Raw genomic sequence first — 16,030 nt, 5'->3', positions numbered from 1 at the left:
TGTACTGGTACATGGGGTTATTCTTTCCCGGATGCAAGACTCTACACTTGCCCTTGTTGAATTTCATTACATTTCCCTCCATCCAACTCTCCAGCCTGTCCAGGTCTTGTTGAATGGCAGCACAGCCTTCTGGTGTGTCAGCTACTCCCTCCATTTCGTATTGTCAGTAAATTCCTCCTCTGAGGAGGCAGAGATGATCTGTGAGGGACTGACCACATCCCCCATCCCCTGTCCCCATGCACTGCTGACTGGGGTGGAGGTAGAGATATTGGGAGCAGGAAGTTGATCCTAGGAAGAGGGAAGGGAGGGGGAGAAGGAGTTAAAGGGCTCGTATTTCTCACCATCCTGCTCCGTTTTGTTTTATGTTTTTGCTGCTTTTTGTTGGTGGCAGATTAAATGACATTTTGTTTTCTTACCCAAGTCTTGTCTGTTTTTCCTGGGACAATAATTGGTGATCGAGTCCTCCCTGTCCTTGGGGATTTCCATGAGGCCCTTGGTACCTTTTCTCCTCTCAATCTGACCATGGCAGGTGGGGCAGAGAGGAGTGAGAGTGTGATCTTCTGCAAGGTTCTTTGTGTATGGCTGGGCCTAAACCACAAGGACAAGATCCCACCAATGGGAATCATAAAACGGAATTAAAAGGCCACCTGCTAGCATTATGTGAAAAACAATGTAATTTTGAATATTCAGTTTCTAGCAGGTTTCTGTAGTTTTCCTCTCCCATAGCAAGGGGTTTGACACAACTAAGGTGATGAAAGGTATAAGCTAAAAGCAGCTCTCAGAAGCATTCAATACAGCAGAAGAAAGCCTAGCTTTATCCACAAAGCAGAGAGAGAATACAATAGAATATTTCATCGCAAAGGACCTGCAATGATCATCCAGTCAAAACGCCTGACCAAAAGTAAAAGCATATTAATAAGAGCATTGACCAAATGCCTTTTAAACACCAAGAGGCAAGGGGCATTGACCATATCTCTAGGAAACCTGTCCCAGTGTTTGACCACCCTCTTGGTAAAAAAAAAAAAATAAAAGCTTTCTAATGTCCAGCCTAAACCTCTTCTGATGCAGCTTTGAAAAATTACAACACATCCTATCACTAGATCCCATGGAGAAGAGATCAGCAGAGATTCTCCTCCCCCTCCTCCCCTCCTCAGGAAGCTGTACAGAGCAATGAGGTCATCCCTCTGCCACCTGTTCTCCAAACTAGACAAACTCAAAGTCCTCAGCCTCTCTTCACTGGACATATCTCCCAACTCCTCCAGCAGCTTTGTTGCTGTCCTCTGGATGCATTCAAGCACCTTCACATCCTTCTTAAATTACGGGCCCCAGAACTGCACACAGTATTCAAGGTGAGGCCACACCAACACTGTGTACAGCGGGACAATCACTTCTGTTGATTATCTGGATCTGCTGGTTTTGATGCACCCCAGGGTGTGGGTTACACCAATTGATCCTCTCACACTCACACAACTCCTGCCTTCACACCTATCTGGACTCACTGGGACCTAGAGGCTGATTGAACACAGTGGTCTGCAGAAATATTGCCTTACTTAGAAGCAGCTGAAAGGGCAGGCATGTATTCACCACTGTCAAGCACTGACATTAAAATAGATGTAGCATACTATGCACATTTTTTAAGTGGTTTCTGGGTCAGAAGTTTAAATCACATCGTCATAATCCCATTGCTCTGCATATCTGGCATATAAAAAATGTATATAAGACTCTGCCTTAGCATAAACTGGAGCCAGAACTATTTCTACTAATCAAGACCTAAACTTGAAACAAAGCTGCCATACACGGCTTCGTAAGGATGCCTAAATTCCACCCTGAAGTATACCTGAAAATAAGGAAGTTGACATTTTATCAGGTTTTACATCCCAAGCTTCATTTTCATTGTTCGTTTAAGACTGTTAAGGTATCTTACTTGTACTGATCTGAATTAATTTCAAAGTTCAACTCAACTGAATTTTCTGGGTTTCAGAAAAGAAAGATCATGCCTATCACAGGCAGTAGGGGTGGATCCCACACTTCCAAACAAAGCTAAAATAATGAATTATTTGCCATTTAAGTTCATGATAATTTGTTCAAAACATCTACAGGTGAAGGTAACATGCAGTTTTAAGAACCAAACAGAGAGATCTTTTTTCCAAGTACTTTACAGATATTTCTTCTCATTGTAGTATTTCCCTCGTACTTCCACTGCTGGAAAATGCCGGTAAACTTCCACAGATTCAGTAATGGAATTTAGGAAGGAGTAGGGTAGGGGGGACTTCAGCGCAGATAATATTTTGCATAATCAGTTGCTGCATTTGCTAATATTCCCATGCCATTTTCTCGCATTCACAGCATATAACAAAAACCCACCATACCATAAAAAACAATCACACCAATTCAAGGCTCAGATGAGATAATTAAAAACATGAGAATAAATCAGAAACCAACAGCTTCATTCTGTCTTTCTACAAATAAAGACAAAATAACACTGTCTTAATCAGTAGTAATAACAGTTTAAATGATTTCACATTGTTAGATTCAAGAACAACATGTATGGGATATTCATTTTTGTTTCACTGAATTCTTGTAAAAAATTACGAGAGAAAAAAACACTCCCCTTAAGGTTCCTACCTAGAAACGCTGCCATGTTCATGACTTGGCTAAATACACAGCTTGCAGGAGGTGTGTCACCTGCAATACTTGGAAAATACAAAATGAATCATTGTAACTCTAGGATGGCAAAGGCACATAGATAACAACCATTAATCAGAACAGTAATTGGAAGAAAATCACTCACCTTATATAAGGTGGTCTTTTGGAACCAGGTTTCCTAAGAGACATAAATGCATAGGAACAAAGATTCAAGATTTTCTTTCCCATTTAGCCTTCACTGTTTTAATGAAACAAGGGATTGAATGTAAAGCCCACAACCAACTTACCTATCTGGTACACTGAGTGGGAGAATTTTGTTCTCCTCCACTGCTATAAAGTACCTGCCAAAAATTTAGAAAAAAAAAAAAAAGGAAAGAAGAAAAATATGAAAACAGTGTAAAACTTTATCCTGGCTTCAATTAAAAATATCATCCCAAAAATCTCAATTGTCTCAAAGAGCGCTGGGCTATGTGCCTGCCTTTGTGCTGCATCTATTTTAAGTGGTCAGATGGACAAACAGGGTCACTGAACTGAGCTGCCTTAGAAATAACCAATCAGGGGAATGTTTTCATTTTTAATCTCAATAATTTGATTCATCTGATTTACTATGGTCTCCCCTCTGCAAAAGCTGTTTTAATACAAACAGAGGACATGGCACAAAAAGAACAGCAACAGGGGTCAGACAAATGGCTTAAGCTGCTCCTGCTGCTGAAAAACAACATATACAGACCACAACCAAAGTCATATCCTACAATGTAACTGCTTCTCATGCTAAGCATAGCTGCTGATCATGCATTTATCATTCCCAAATTTATGCTGCAGTGGTCTGCCTGTGCGCTTGGGAAGCCTAGCTTGGGGGAACGTATGTCTCGTGCACTTTGTTAAGAAACCGAACCGTCAGCATTAAACTGCTGGCAAGTTGTCACTGCAGTACTGGATCCCATGGATTTTGAGCTTGCACCCCAAAGCAGGGCGTAAGTGCTTCTCCAAGAGCTCTGCTGAGTCACTCAAAGAAAACACAATGAAAAGGTATTTTTGTCACTCTGAAGAGTCATGCAGCTCCCAGTAACATGTTAGGAAGAAGACAAGGTCAGAAACTTGATCTGGGGAAGCACAGAAGCTCAAGGATAAAAATATGATCCTCCAAGCTATGAGCTGGCATGGACTGACCCCTGTCCCTATCATGTGTCTTCCCACACCCACAGTAACTCAAGGAAGGACAGAGCAGCCCCAAAAGACCTTCCATACTGACACAGCCCACACCATGGCAGTACTTCTGACTGCCCCAGCCTAATTTGATCTGCCAAATAACCAGCAGGAAATAACTTACACTATCCATAGTCCAGCTGATGTAAACAGAGTAAACACAAGAGGTAAAAACATCCACACACTGCATTTCTTCCCATCCATACCTGCTAGAAACAAAGAACAAAGTAAAAACAAAGGAAAGAAGGTGGAGGTATCCACCCACACCATCCTCCTCCTTTGAAAGCAGGAAAAATATCCACATAGCAGGTGCTGAAGCATCCCAAGATCAAGCTCCTAACTGTCAGTCAGCAGGTGCTGCAAACCTTTCATACTCTCATTACTGGCGTAAGGGGTTAAGCTCCCGCACACAGGCAGCATTATCTGCACTGTGCATAAAAGCTAAGGCACAAAGAGCCAGGAGTTATGAAGGGGGAGACTTTTCAAACACACCTACAGAATCTGAGTGGTTTTCAAAGTATTTTTCTTAAGCATTTTGCATCGCAAGGCCTGCAGTCCTAATTCCCTGCAACTTCCCATAGGCACAAGGCAGGGCAGTCTGCTTCCCGGGATCATTACCAATTCCACACACACTGCCTCAGCAAAGCCTGCAGCATGAAGAGAGATAGATACACATGCTGTCTTCTCATCTCTACAAAACACACAGCTCCCATCCCTTCCCTCCCATCTGCAGCAATCATCTAACCAGCGTTCAGCAGCACCCAGAGCAGAGCCCAGCTCCAGTGCTAGCATGCAGAGCACTGTCAGGATGAGTAGTTACAAATGGGAGTAGCTCTCCAGATGTCAGCACTGTGAAACCCTGCATGGGGTGTAAGGATGCCCTTATGTAAGATGCATCTCTAAGGAGGTACACCACCTCCTGAGGCAGAATTTGTCCTCTAGGCAAGATCACGCTGGATGAGCACCTGAGATGCCAGGGCTGTTCCTGTAACACATGCAATTCAGAAACACCACTATGTCAGAGAGTCCTATGTCTCCCTGTTGGATCAAATATCTCCTCATGTTCTGTCCTCCTCCATGGCACCTGTACAACCTGTTCCTCCAGGTACCTACACAACCAAGCGACACAAAGAATGAACAACACAAGGCTCACAACTTCACCATCTGCTTTACTTTCACCAGGGCAGCAGGACCTCTGCCCTTGCACTCTGCCTTTCCTGGGGTCACCAAGGTCCCCACAGGACAGCAGGGCACTAAGGTGCCAGAGTAGCTTGGAAATGGTGGCCTTTCACTAGAGCCTGCTTGTATTTGCAGCTCAAGTTACCTCACCGAGGTCCCTAAAGCAATGATTCTCTCCTCCAGAGAAGAAAGTGCCCACGTTGTCATTCCCCTCCTCTCAGCTTCCCTGGCCTTCCTACATTTACAGAGCACGAACCATGGGCTCTCCAGGCTGGTGCTGTGTTCTGTGCCAGCTGTGAGGACCCACAGAAGACTCAGTGTTGTGCCAGCCAGCCCCCAGTTCACCACTCTCACAAGATGGCCCTGGGATGAAAAAGCAACATCAGCTGGACACTGCTGGAGGCCCCAGCCACCCACTGCCACCCTGCAGCAGAGGCTGAAGGAGTGAGGTGAGGCTCTCCAGACTCTACAAATGAATGACAGCCTCATGCTTGCCCACACAGGTCAGCTGTCCTGTCTGTCCTCCACATCACCTGTCAGGGGTACAAAACAACCCTTGCAGTACCCTGAGCCACACCACACCTGCACATAACCACAAGGCCACAATTTGGTGCTGCTGAACTGCAAAAAAGTCAGAAAAGCAATCAGATACGGGCTTTTTTTCTGACCTGAGGGAGCAGAGAGAACTGCAGACAGGAAGCATGAAACAGCAAAAGCATTAAGTACATCTATTACAAAGGCAGCTCCAGTGCACACACAAACCTTCAGCATGGTGTAACAAATCAGAAGAAATTACCAATGAGGGTGGACTAGATTTCCTCATCTCATCTCATCTCATCTCATCTCATCTCTATTCCTCTTCTCCTGCACAGAAGACACAAACCATTTCACAGCTCCATTTCCCACACAGCCCCTGCTGTAGCAGTTGTGACTATTTTGTCACTGCCTTTTCCTCTTGCAGCCTATCAGTGTGCAGCAGCATCCCTTAGCCGGTGTTGACCATCACTCTCATACCAGCAGACCTGTATGGCAATGTCAAGGACCATTTCCAGGTGGCAGCTGCCTCATCTGCAGCAGGGCCACATCCCAGCCAGACCTCGCAGTACGGTGCCCAAGTGCTGGTGCTCTGTGCAAGGAAGCCATAGCTGTATCTGAATTTCCTGCTCCCGTCTTGGCTGAACAGCAGCAGGTAGGTAATGTCACCTCCTGTTACAGCCCATGTTTCCTTTGCAAGGTAATTACTGCTCACAGCTCGACTCTCCTCTTTTCTCTGCGGGTGGCTGGACTAGGTAACAGCAATTATTTCAGGTTGAGGATGGCAAGATCTTATTATCTACCCTTCTCCTTTGGAAAGGTACAAAAAACTTCATTTACACAATACAGCACATACTAGCCGTAACACTCGTCTTCATTAAGGGTTGCCACAACTCTTCTGCCTCCCAGCATGCCTCCCAGCCAAGAAATAGAAGCCTTTAAAAGCTATTTTGGCATTGCCTGTTGTGCAGAGGGAGGTTGCAGAGCATGGAGGCAGGGAAAAGGGACACAGGGATTCCATGCCAGGATGAGATGGGGAAATGCAAAAATGCTGTCCAGATAACTATTACTCTGTGCTGAGGTCTGCAATAGACCTGGTGGCAGGACTGGTGTCCAACATCTTTGAAGTCAGCATTGACACAGCTACAGATTCACTACCTTGGAAAACAGCCTTGTGTTTAAACATTCACTGTGCCACACAGTGTCTGCATCCCGACAGGAAGCCAGATCCATAGTTCAGAGAAACGTGTGCGTTTCAGCTGGTTAAAAAGAAACACCCAGAGAACAGAGCCCTCCCACACCTCTCATCATCACAGTCAGCTGGGCTGGCATGGAGGAGGAACAACAGCACTCCCATAGAGTATGACAAGGACCTGCATGGGACCAGGTCAGTGGGACCTGCATGGGACCTGAGCTCAGTGCATCCTGGGCTGGACATTTTGGAAAATAAACACCCCAGCCAGACTCATGGGGTGCCGAGCTCTGTGCAAGCTTGCCCCTCACTGCAGGCAGGAAGAACTGATTGACCAGGAAAGAATGTTGCTGCTATGCACTCTCCTTTGACAGGCTCCACAACAGGGTAGGGGTGTATGACTGCATGAGCAAGTACTCTCCGGCACACTCTTGGAAGGAGAGCAGTGAGGCAATGGCTGTACCAGCAGCACTGCTGGCTACCTCCAGACCACACACAAGGAGCAAGCCACCTGCATCTGATGGATAAAATACCAAAAGCAGGAAAGAAAGGTCCTTTTCCTCATGTCCCCAAATGACAGCACCTTTTTATGCTGTCCATTCGCAGATTCCACAAATACTTTAAGATGTTCCAACACTCCCATGTGGACAAAGAATAGTTTAAAAGCAGTTTAAACTGCTTTTCCTACACGTTTCTCATTTACTCCCTGCTGTATTATTAAAGTGCCAGGAACAAAATTACACGTAACCACACTTCCTTCCAAAAGCAAAATCCCAAACCTGTGACACACTTGCCTAGCTTTGCAAGTATTCAGCAGATATTCTCAGAAGTTGCTCTCTGTTTGTTTTGTTTTGTTTTTTCAGGGAGAGCCCTGATGTTTGTGTCTTCAAGCCAGGAGACCTCTGTGCACACTAAGGCCAGCACCTCTAACAGCAGGGAGGAACAAGAGAATGAGGAACCCAAATGACAGCCTCCCATGGAGCACCACAGCAGTTTAGCCAAATCGAAATGATGAGAGCAACAGGAAAAGTAACTTAAATCCTCCATGGGAAATGTAGAAACAATTTCTTTGATAGTTAGTTGCTCCACAGGGATGACATACAGCCAACTCTCCTCTTCACAGCTCTGTTCTGTATTGCTACCGTGACCAGTGATGACAAATTTGAGCAGTCAACTCCATCTGGTCACAACAGCCACCTTCAACTGCCCACATTTTCCCAGATAAACACACTGTGTCCAGGAGGCAGTTGGTAATTGCACACACTCATTTGTCTTGCATTTTAATGCTTGCCCGGAAAGGGCCTTCAGCAACAGAAAGCTCTCACAGCTAATTAAAAAAAAAAAAAGTTTTCAGCTTTGCAGCTTACCCTGTCTGGAGTCAGTCCACCTTCCCAAAAGCACACACTGGGGTTTTCCAGTCCCTCTTGACTCACGGTCTCACACCAGCATTGCAAAAAACCCTACTGAGGTGCACTCCTGCTGCCAGCTATCATGGGTCTGGGTGCAGATCAGCAAAGGGTTTCACATTAGCACTACCACAGGGTGTGACTTGAGAATTCTTTCAATGAAGCCTTACTCCCTTATCTCCATTCCCATTTTTATGCCTAAATTTGCTTAGAAGGTCAGTTGTTTGCTCTGCTTTTATTACCATTGCCCTGATACACCCCCTCAACCAATTAAGCTCTCATTCCTCTAACGTACACACTTCAATTACAGCAGGCAGCTCACCAAATATATACTGCTGCTTCCTCAAGGTTCATTTAATGTGAGCATCCTAATTTCATCTGCCAAGCAAAGTTACAGGCTCCTCCTGAAGTTGCTTTTGCCAGAGAACATGACTGTAAGGAAGGACAAAATTACCACATTCACAGTCACATGTCTTTAAGACTAGGGCATGTAGGTGCATTTCAAGGGCCCTTACACAATCTCCATTACAAAGTCAGAGCAATGCTCCTGCATTACACAGCACAAGACCACTGAGTCATTTTAGAGAACTGTCAGGAGCACTGGGAGGACACCATTCAAAACATATGGCAAGTCATAAAGAATTGCTGCCAGTCAGCAACCATCAAAGAACGAACACAATTTGTCTTTTAGGGGAGCCCACTACAGGTCTCTGTTGCTTTTAAAAGCAAAAATAACCACAGTCACTTGATCCCTAATCACTATACCTGAGTGGATACAAATCAGGACATTACATAACCTGCCATACACAAGTCATAAATGCTAACATAATAAAGTGGAGCATTTACAGGTTTGTCTCAAGGTTCCCAGTGCACAATGAGAGATATAAGGCATGCCACAGACTTGCAAATATGTAACAAAACAGTGGGGTAAACAGGAAAAGAAGCAATTCCTTCTATCAGCAAGGTGCGATGCTCTGCTTGCTCAGGGTATGCACTGACATCTCAAGGGTGTGCAGAAAGGCCATTGTCATTTGTTTATATGAAAGGAATTGGAAAAGGTAAAGATATCTCTAAGTTGTGCTTGAGGAAACCAGAAGATGCCTCAGTAATTCTGCAACAACATTGAGAGGCAACACTTTCACCCACAGAAACATCAATACATATTTCTTGTCTCATTTCATACACTGTAAATACATTCAGTGTGCTAATGAAATGCTCTGGCTAACACAAATCTAACGGATATGGGCAAAGTGCACCAAAGGAATAAAACCTTCTAGTCACCAAAACACAGAGGCAGAAAAGGCTGTATCAACACCTACTTGCCCATACTGTCCCCCCAGGTTTCCCGAGGAAGCTGTCTCCTGGGACTGTGTAAAATAATTAGTTATCAATTTTGTGAATATATATTTCTATTCAGCCTTTCCTCAGTGCCCTGGCAAGAAGACTACAGAATCAACAGTGTGTCCTACCCAGAGATACTCCTGCAGCACTGCTGTGTCCTTGAGGCTAGTGTCACCCCTCTGCACCCTACTATCCTTTAAAGAGTGCCCTTGGTATACTACTTCTTGCTGCTGTACAACCTTCACTCCATGAATACTTACAGGCCATTTAGGAACTGGTGTTGAACTGCTGTGTTGCAGTCAGAGGCATTGACTGTAAACTCTTCTGGGTTGAGTCTGTGTTTCTTGCATTTGGTGTACAAACGAAGCACCTCCTGCTTCAGGAAAAGGCCCCTGGATGCGATAAAGAAAAAATGACTACAATTTGCCACCTTAGGACCAAAGGACTGTTTTGTGGGCTTTGACAGCACTGTGCTCTGACCTGTGCACAAACATCAGCCTGCATTACTTCCATGAGGTACCACTCGTACTGTGAGCAGGGATTAGGCAGTTGTGGCTGCCAGCCTGACACAGGCAAAGGAGGTAGGGGCAGAAGCTGGTATGGCAGAAGCTACATATCCAGTTCAGAAAAATGGGTCAGCAGGCAATGAAATCAGACAAGAGCAACCAGGGCTCAGAGCAAGACTTGCAATGAGCTGAGCATTTCATTTTGTGTGTGCTGTGTGTTTGTTTGCTCCAAGGACTGCATTCTCCTTGGGAGCACTTACTGCAAGATTCAGCCCTCCTGGTTCCTCATCGACTTCATGAGTTGTGTGAGCCAGGTGGCAACCAGCCCCCAGCAAGTCCTTTCAGTGCAAGTGTGTTGGACTGCCCACATCCCAAAGCAGATGCCTCATTGCCTCTCCACGAGTAGAGATGCTCAGGACTAGGGCCACTTTAGCCAGACATCTCCTGAGATGCAAGGTAAGTCTCTAGGAGAGAGTCTCAACACAGATCTAGGCCACAGTCCCACACTATCACCACAAGGACACATTTTCCCCTAGCACAATTAGCCAACTCTTTTGTCTGGGATGCTTGTGAGAATGGGTCTTAACCCAAAGTCCACATCAAACTTCAAAATGAAGAATTGCTGAAAAATGATGAGGGCTATTTATATCCTCAAAAAATAATAGTCAGCAAAGCTTTCCATGCTTCAGCTATGCTGTGAGAAAAATGTCTCTGAAATCATCTCCTTACTCTGTGAGTAAAAGACGAATACAGCCTGACATCATGGCAAAGCCCAAAAAGTCTAAGGCATCATGCAGACAGATTGTCCAGTGATCATCCTCCATCTTAAAACCCACATCTAATCACCACTGCCTGAAACAGCAACAGCAGGATGAGTTTTTCTCTTTGGGTAAGGTACAGTGATCATGACAGTGTATGAAAAGACTGGCAGAGGTCTGCAGAGGTGTTTTATTTGCTCCTCAGTTCCAAAATACAAATGCCTTCAAGCATTTCCAAAGCACATGAGCAAGCAAAGTCAAGACACACATTACAAAAGAAGGCAGTAGGAAGCCTGCTTGAAAAGTTTGTCCTGTTTTTGGGAAAACAATGTGTTTGGAGTGGCAAAGTACATGCAACAGGGCAGTGAAACCTGGTGAAGAGACAGGTACATCATGTCGACTTGCAGACAGCTTTGAAGGTAAAGAAAGACAGACTAAGCCCAGAAGAGTAGATTTTGCAGAACAGTTATTCCCGGTTATATTGTCTCCTTCTCCTATAGTTCATGAATGATGAAGGGCATGCCCTGGAAGGCTAGAAGAGTTCTACATTTTTCTCCCTTTGCTATCCTGACAGTGTTTTGGTTTTTTTTCCCAACAAACACAAAACCCTCAAGCTACCAAGCTTGCCATACAGTGTAAGCAGGGAATTTCCCACCTATTGGCCTTATCTTTCACCTCTCTTGTCCTTTCTACCCCTCTTTTATCCACTGTTTGGAAGCATAAGCTCCTTTCTTAGCAGCACTTTGCAGCTCTGTGCTGCAAAGCAGCACTTCCTGGGGTTACATCAGTGGGCACCAGCAGCAGAAGCATAATTACCATGTAGCCTGCATTTGTCAGCCATGCGGAAAACACTCAAGGCCTGTAAGCTTTTAGTGAGTGTAGCATAGCACACCAAACTTTCTCTGGACAGTTTTCCCTCACCAACCTCTTCAGCCTGAGGACACAAGCCTTTTCCACTACTCACACAGCAAACTGAGGTCCTCTTTTCCTCATATTAAACACCAAGGCCCCAGAGAAGCAGCAATGAAATGATGGCTGGAATGTGAGCTACAGGGAACGTATGTGCAGAACCCATGACTTGGCTTTTGTCATTACTGTGAGGTAGACTTCTGGCACAGAGACTCTCAAGGGTATAAACTGCCACGTCAGTCCTTTGGCTCCTTTAGACCTGTGAAAATCATTTGCCCTGAGAAAAGTACAAGGTAAGTAATCATACGTATGCATTTCTGTGGTCTTCATCATTGCCTTGACAGCATTCCTTATCTGTAGGAATTACTTACACTTATTTACCAGTGTTTCAGGCTGCTCTAACCATAAATTGCTGCTTGCAAGGTGCTTGGGTGAGCTACAGGAGTAAAGTGCCATACAGCATTTCATTTCACACTAACCTGTTGAAAACACAATGGACAGAGGGGACCAGGGAACAGCCTCCACCTGTTAAACAGGGGCCAAGCCTGCACTCCTGCTAGGACCAGAGGGCTTAAATCTTCTGCCCTCTTGAAATTTTGCAGAGACAGACTTTCCTGTAGCACAAGAGACCCCATTAAATCAACTCTAAGAGCATTCAGTTGAGCCAAGACCACAGTGGCAAGGCTCTCTTTCTGACAAAAGCTGTGGCCATCTACAGCAGCTTGGCCATGCAAAGTCCACTCCTGCAGTCCTGTGGTGCTGAAAGTGACGGGCCGCTGTCTTTTCTGGATCAGACAGACACCACTACTAATCTCAGCAGTTCCACATGGGGAGCAGGGCATGCAGAAGTTCCAAATGACTGGATCCCTCACCATTATAACAGACTAGGCCAAGTTCCCCAGGCTTTTCCTCCTTTCCCACTGCTCCCTGCAGGAGAGGCAGCCTGGACCTTTCCTAAATGGCATCAGGGAGCACTTCAGCCTTCCCTTCTACCAGACTTACCAAACGTGCTGCCTGTACCACAGAAGAGCACAGGTCAGTAGATCCTGGGTGCTGGAGGCCTCTACTTTTACACGTGGCAGGCAGGATGGAGAACAGGTTTCCCTCCTGTCTAGGACACAGGACCAACCCTCCCCAGGAGAGCCAGATCTGCATGCCTGACAAAGGCAAATACTTCTTCACTGTACAAACAGCACTGTTACAGAGAGATTGCTGCTCTAGTGGGCATGATGATCCAGAGGCAACTTCAGCATTAAAAATTTGCATTAAACCCCATGCAAGGTAACCTACAGCTGTTTTAATAGCTCCTTTCATGGCTTTTGAAGCTTTATCTGTCTTCTTTTCCTCCCATTCACTCCACCCTTCTCTCTCCACCTGTTCCCAATGTGCTTTGCTTCCCTTTCTCTCATCCCTCCTTCATCCCTGCACCTCAGGTCTGACTGTTTCTGACCCAAGGCCAGGGGAGGCAGGCACCTAGAGACCTTTACCAGTCTTCTTGAGACAGCAAAAAATATCATTATTCCTAATACAGACACTGTCCCCTCACAGGGACAGTGAGTCACACACTGAAAGGTCCCATGAGAAACAGGTGGCACAGAAGAGTGTGTATTCAGAGTTCAAGCACTGTACCCCAGCAGCAGCCTCCCCACCTGCCAGCCATCAACCTCATGGTTTATTACTCCCAATATAATGCTTGGGATCACCTCTCTCACTTCCCACAAACCTTTCTCTCCTTTGCCTTCGTTCATCCTGCAATCAGAGCTCACTATTTCAGCTCAGACTGCAGGATCAGCACCTTAAAGTATCTGTTGGGCCAAACCACAATATTGCAATGTCAGGCTGCTCAGAAATGGCTGGGGGAGGGGAGGAAACTGTGGACATGCCATTTCTCCCAAGAAAAAAAAACCTGAAAATGTTGGTGTTTGTACAAGCATACATCTTTGTTCTATATCTGAAGAGCAAACACTGCAGCACAAAGAATCTTAAAACGAGAAATGTAACAACTGCACTAATTTCCACCATGTAGGCAGGCTCAGAAAATACTGACAGGTTTCCAGGAAGAATAGCAGAAGAAAATAATTTTAACAGTACAACACTGAAAAAAGAAGCTTGATGTTTGTCAGACAAATACAAGTCTTCATTCTTTGTCCTGTTACCCAAAGTTAGCAAGAATCATGTCCCCTTCTTTTAGGCAGTATTATCTATTTGAGCAAGAAACAAGAGTCAGTCAGTGTGTTGGGATACACCTTTCACACACTTCCCTTCTCCATGTTGAGTTGCTATTCATAATTAACTATACATGTGCACGTTGCTATGGCATAAAGACTGTGGGAATGTTATCAGACAATCTTTATAGGTCGCTTTCCCTTTGAAGGGAAGCTTTATTTAACAAGATAAGAAAAAAAAATTTAAAAAGAAAATAAAAAAGGCAGTAGGGAAGATTAGCTCAGAATTTCTCCAATCTTTATACCCTACAGGCTCTCAATCAAAGGGCTGGCACAAGCATGCCAGTAAGAAAAAGCTAAGACTCAGCTCCCAAGTGACCCCATCACCACTCCGGGACTTTAGTACCCATCGTCAGCTTGTTTGTCACTCAGAGGCAGGATCTCACCGTTCCATCCCTGAGGGACAACAGGAGAGTCGAATGAAACCTCTTGCCCCCTCCCACCCCCCAGCCTCCCGGTATTTTAAGGGAATTTAAGTGTCAGGCATCCCAACAGGATCTGGGGAAAGGCAGGACCCCAGAGCCGCAACCCAGCTAAACTGGCATGTAGACCACAAACCCTTGTGTGAAAAAGTCCAGGCAGCAATCCGGCAAATGGCCCCGCCAAGCTCTATCATCACCATACCCCTCAACCCCGATGGGATGCCAGTGAGGAGGCAAGAGGGATGCCGAAATCATGACCTAAGAGATCTCCTCCATTGCAGTGTCCTCCGTGACATGTATTAAGCAGCTCTAGTCGCCTCATGTATCCCGCGCCTGCCTACCTGCCGTAAGTCAGCAAGCTGCCGGGCAGGCAGCACTGGGGTTCCAGGTCTTCCCCAGCGTCGCAGCCCCCGCCACCAGCCCCGCGCACGCAGCCCCTCCGCACGCCGCAGCTAGCAGCGGCGCCTCTCCCCGCGGCGGGGCTCGCCCTCTCGCCGAGGGCACCCAGACGGCGACCGGAGGGTGTGGTAAGGCGACTTAGGCAGGAGGAGCGACTCGGGGCGGGGTAGGACGACAGTGTGGCGACAGCGCGACAAAAGGGCGGGGGCTGGGCCCGCGCGGCCCGAGCATTTACCTGCAGCGGCTTCGCGGCAGCTCCGGGCACGGGGAGGACCGAGGGGCTGGGCTGGGGCCGTGAGGGGACCCAGCGTCGCCCCCGCCCCGGACGGGGGTGGACTGCGGCGGCCGTGGCGGCGGCTCGGGGCTGCCAAGAGCCCTCTGCCGCGCTGGGTCGCCGGAAGGTTGCCGCGCCCCAAGCGGCGGTGCAGTGGTGGGGACGGCCCCCGTTGGACACGTCTGCTCCTGGGCGGCCCGATCTCCGTCAATGCCAAGCCCTGTGCTCAGCGCGGCGCGGTGCTCGTGCCCTCTGGCCACATACTGTACCTGGCAGCTGTGAGACGGGCTGTAAATTGTCTGTAAACGCCCGTCTTCCTTTTCTGTCCCCAGCCCTGCCTTCCATCACCGCTACCAGCAGCATCCACCTAGTACATGGCTCTGGGTATGTCTTCTGCTCACTAGAGGCACTGAAGAAGGGTCACCACCCAAAAACAATGGCAACGTCTTTGTGGTCCTCATGGGAAGCCCATTTGCTAAGTATTTTGAAAGACCTGAAAGAAGCAGCCACGCAGGAACAGAAGACCCCAGGAATGGCCAGAGCCTGTACTCTTCCACTGAAGCACTGGTTCCTATTGGAAAGTCGGCTTTGTGGTCTCCATAAAGCACCTCTGTGTTTGGATATTTGACAGGAAACTTCCCCAGCAAAACAGCTCAGCAATAACCATTTGGGAATATCTCCTGAGGTAGAGGGATCTCTTCACCATCTGACATTCGTGAGATTCAGTCAAGTGAATACTATCAGTTTTTTCTCCTCTTTCTGCCAGGATGCAGTATGACTGGTGTTATCTATTGACTGCCTTGTTTCTTTTCCTAAAATCCAAATAGTGGCACTTATTACAAGTTTTGCCCTGGTGTTGTCAGTTATAAACCAACAAGAGACAGTTACCTGCCTAAATCCATGCTGGAGACCCCAGAAGTTAACTGTTACACATTAGCAGTTTATCAGTATTCTGGCAGCTAAGCAGCACTCCACCTGGCAGCTTTGGCACTTGTGGCATGCCCTGAAGTGATTTAATCTCTTTGATCTCCAG

General features: G+C 46.5%; 1 protein-coding gene across 7 annotated transcripts in view; it reads right to left on the bottom strand.

Annotated features, from left to right (window-relative positions):
• TMEM150C (transmembrane protein 150C) overlaps positions 1–15,125 on the bottom strand; it is a 31,366-nt gene extending 16,241 nt beyond the window's left edge. Inside the window, exons 1-6 of one of the 7 annotated variants that reach the window (XM_061994136.1) lie at positions 14,959–15,047; positions 9,765–9,896; positions 3,977–4,061; positions 2,934–2,987; positions 2,792–2,824; positions 2,626–2,693 (exon numbers count right to left, since the gene is read on the bottom strand). In XM_061994136.1, the coding sequence (XP_061850120.1) occupies positions 2,626–2,693; positions 2,792–2,824; positions 2,934–2,987; positions 3,977–4,061; positions 9,765–9,771 (247 nt within the window). In that variant the 5' untranslated portion in view covers positions 9,772–9,896; positions 14,959–15,047. Of the gene's footprint in view, positions 1–2,625; positions 2,694–2,791; positions 2,825–2,933; positions 2,988–3,976; positions 4,062–5,827; positions 5,872–9,764; positions 9,897–14,665; positions 14,815–14,958 lie in introns of those variants that run through there. The other 6 variants (XM_061994135.1, XM_061994137.1, XM_061994141.1 and 3 more) reach the window with 6 other exon arrangements.
• Between the last annotated feature and the right edge of the window lie 905 nt (positions 15,126–16,030).

Source organism: Colius striatus, chromosome 3 (genome assembly GCF_028858725.1).
Source record: "Colius striatus isolate bColStr4 chromosome 3, bColStr4.1.hap1, whole genome shotgun sequence".
Classification (NCBI taxonomy): domain Eukaryota; kingdom Metazoa; phylum Chordata; class Aves; order Coliiformes; family Coliidae; genus Colius; species Colius striatus.
The sequence above is the reverse complement of the archived record's forward strand: the minus strand, read 5'-3'. Positions and strand labels throughout refer to the sequence as shown.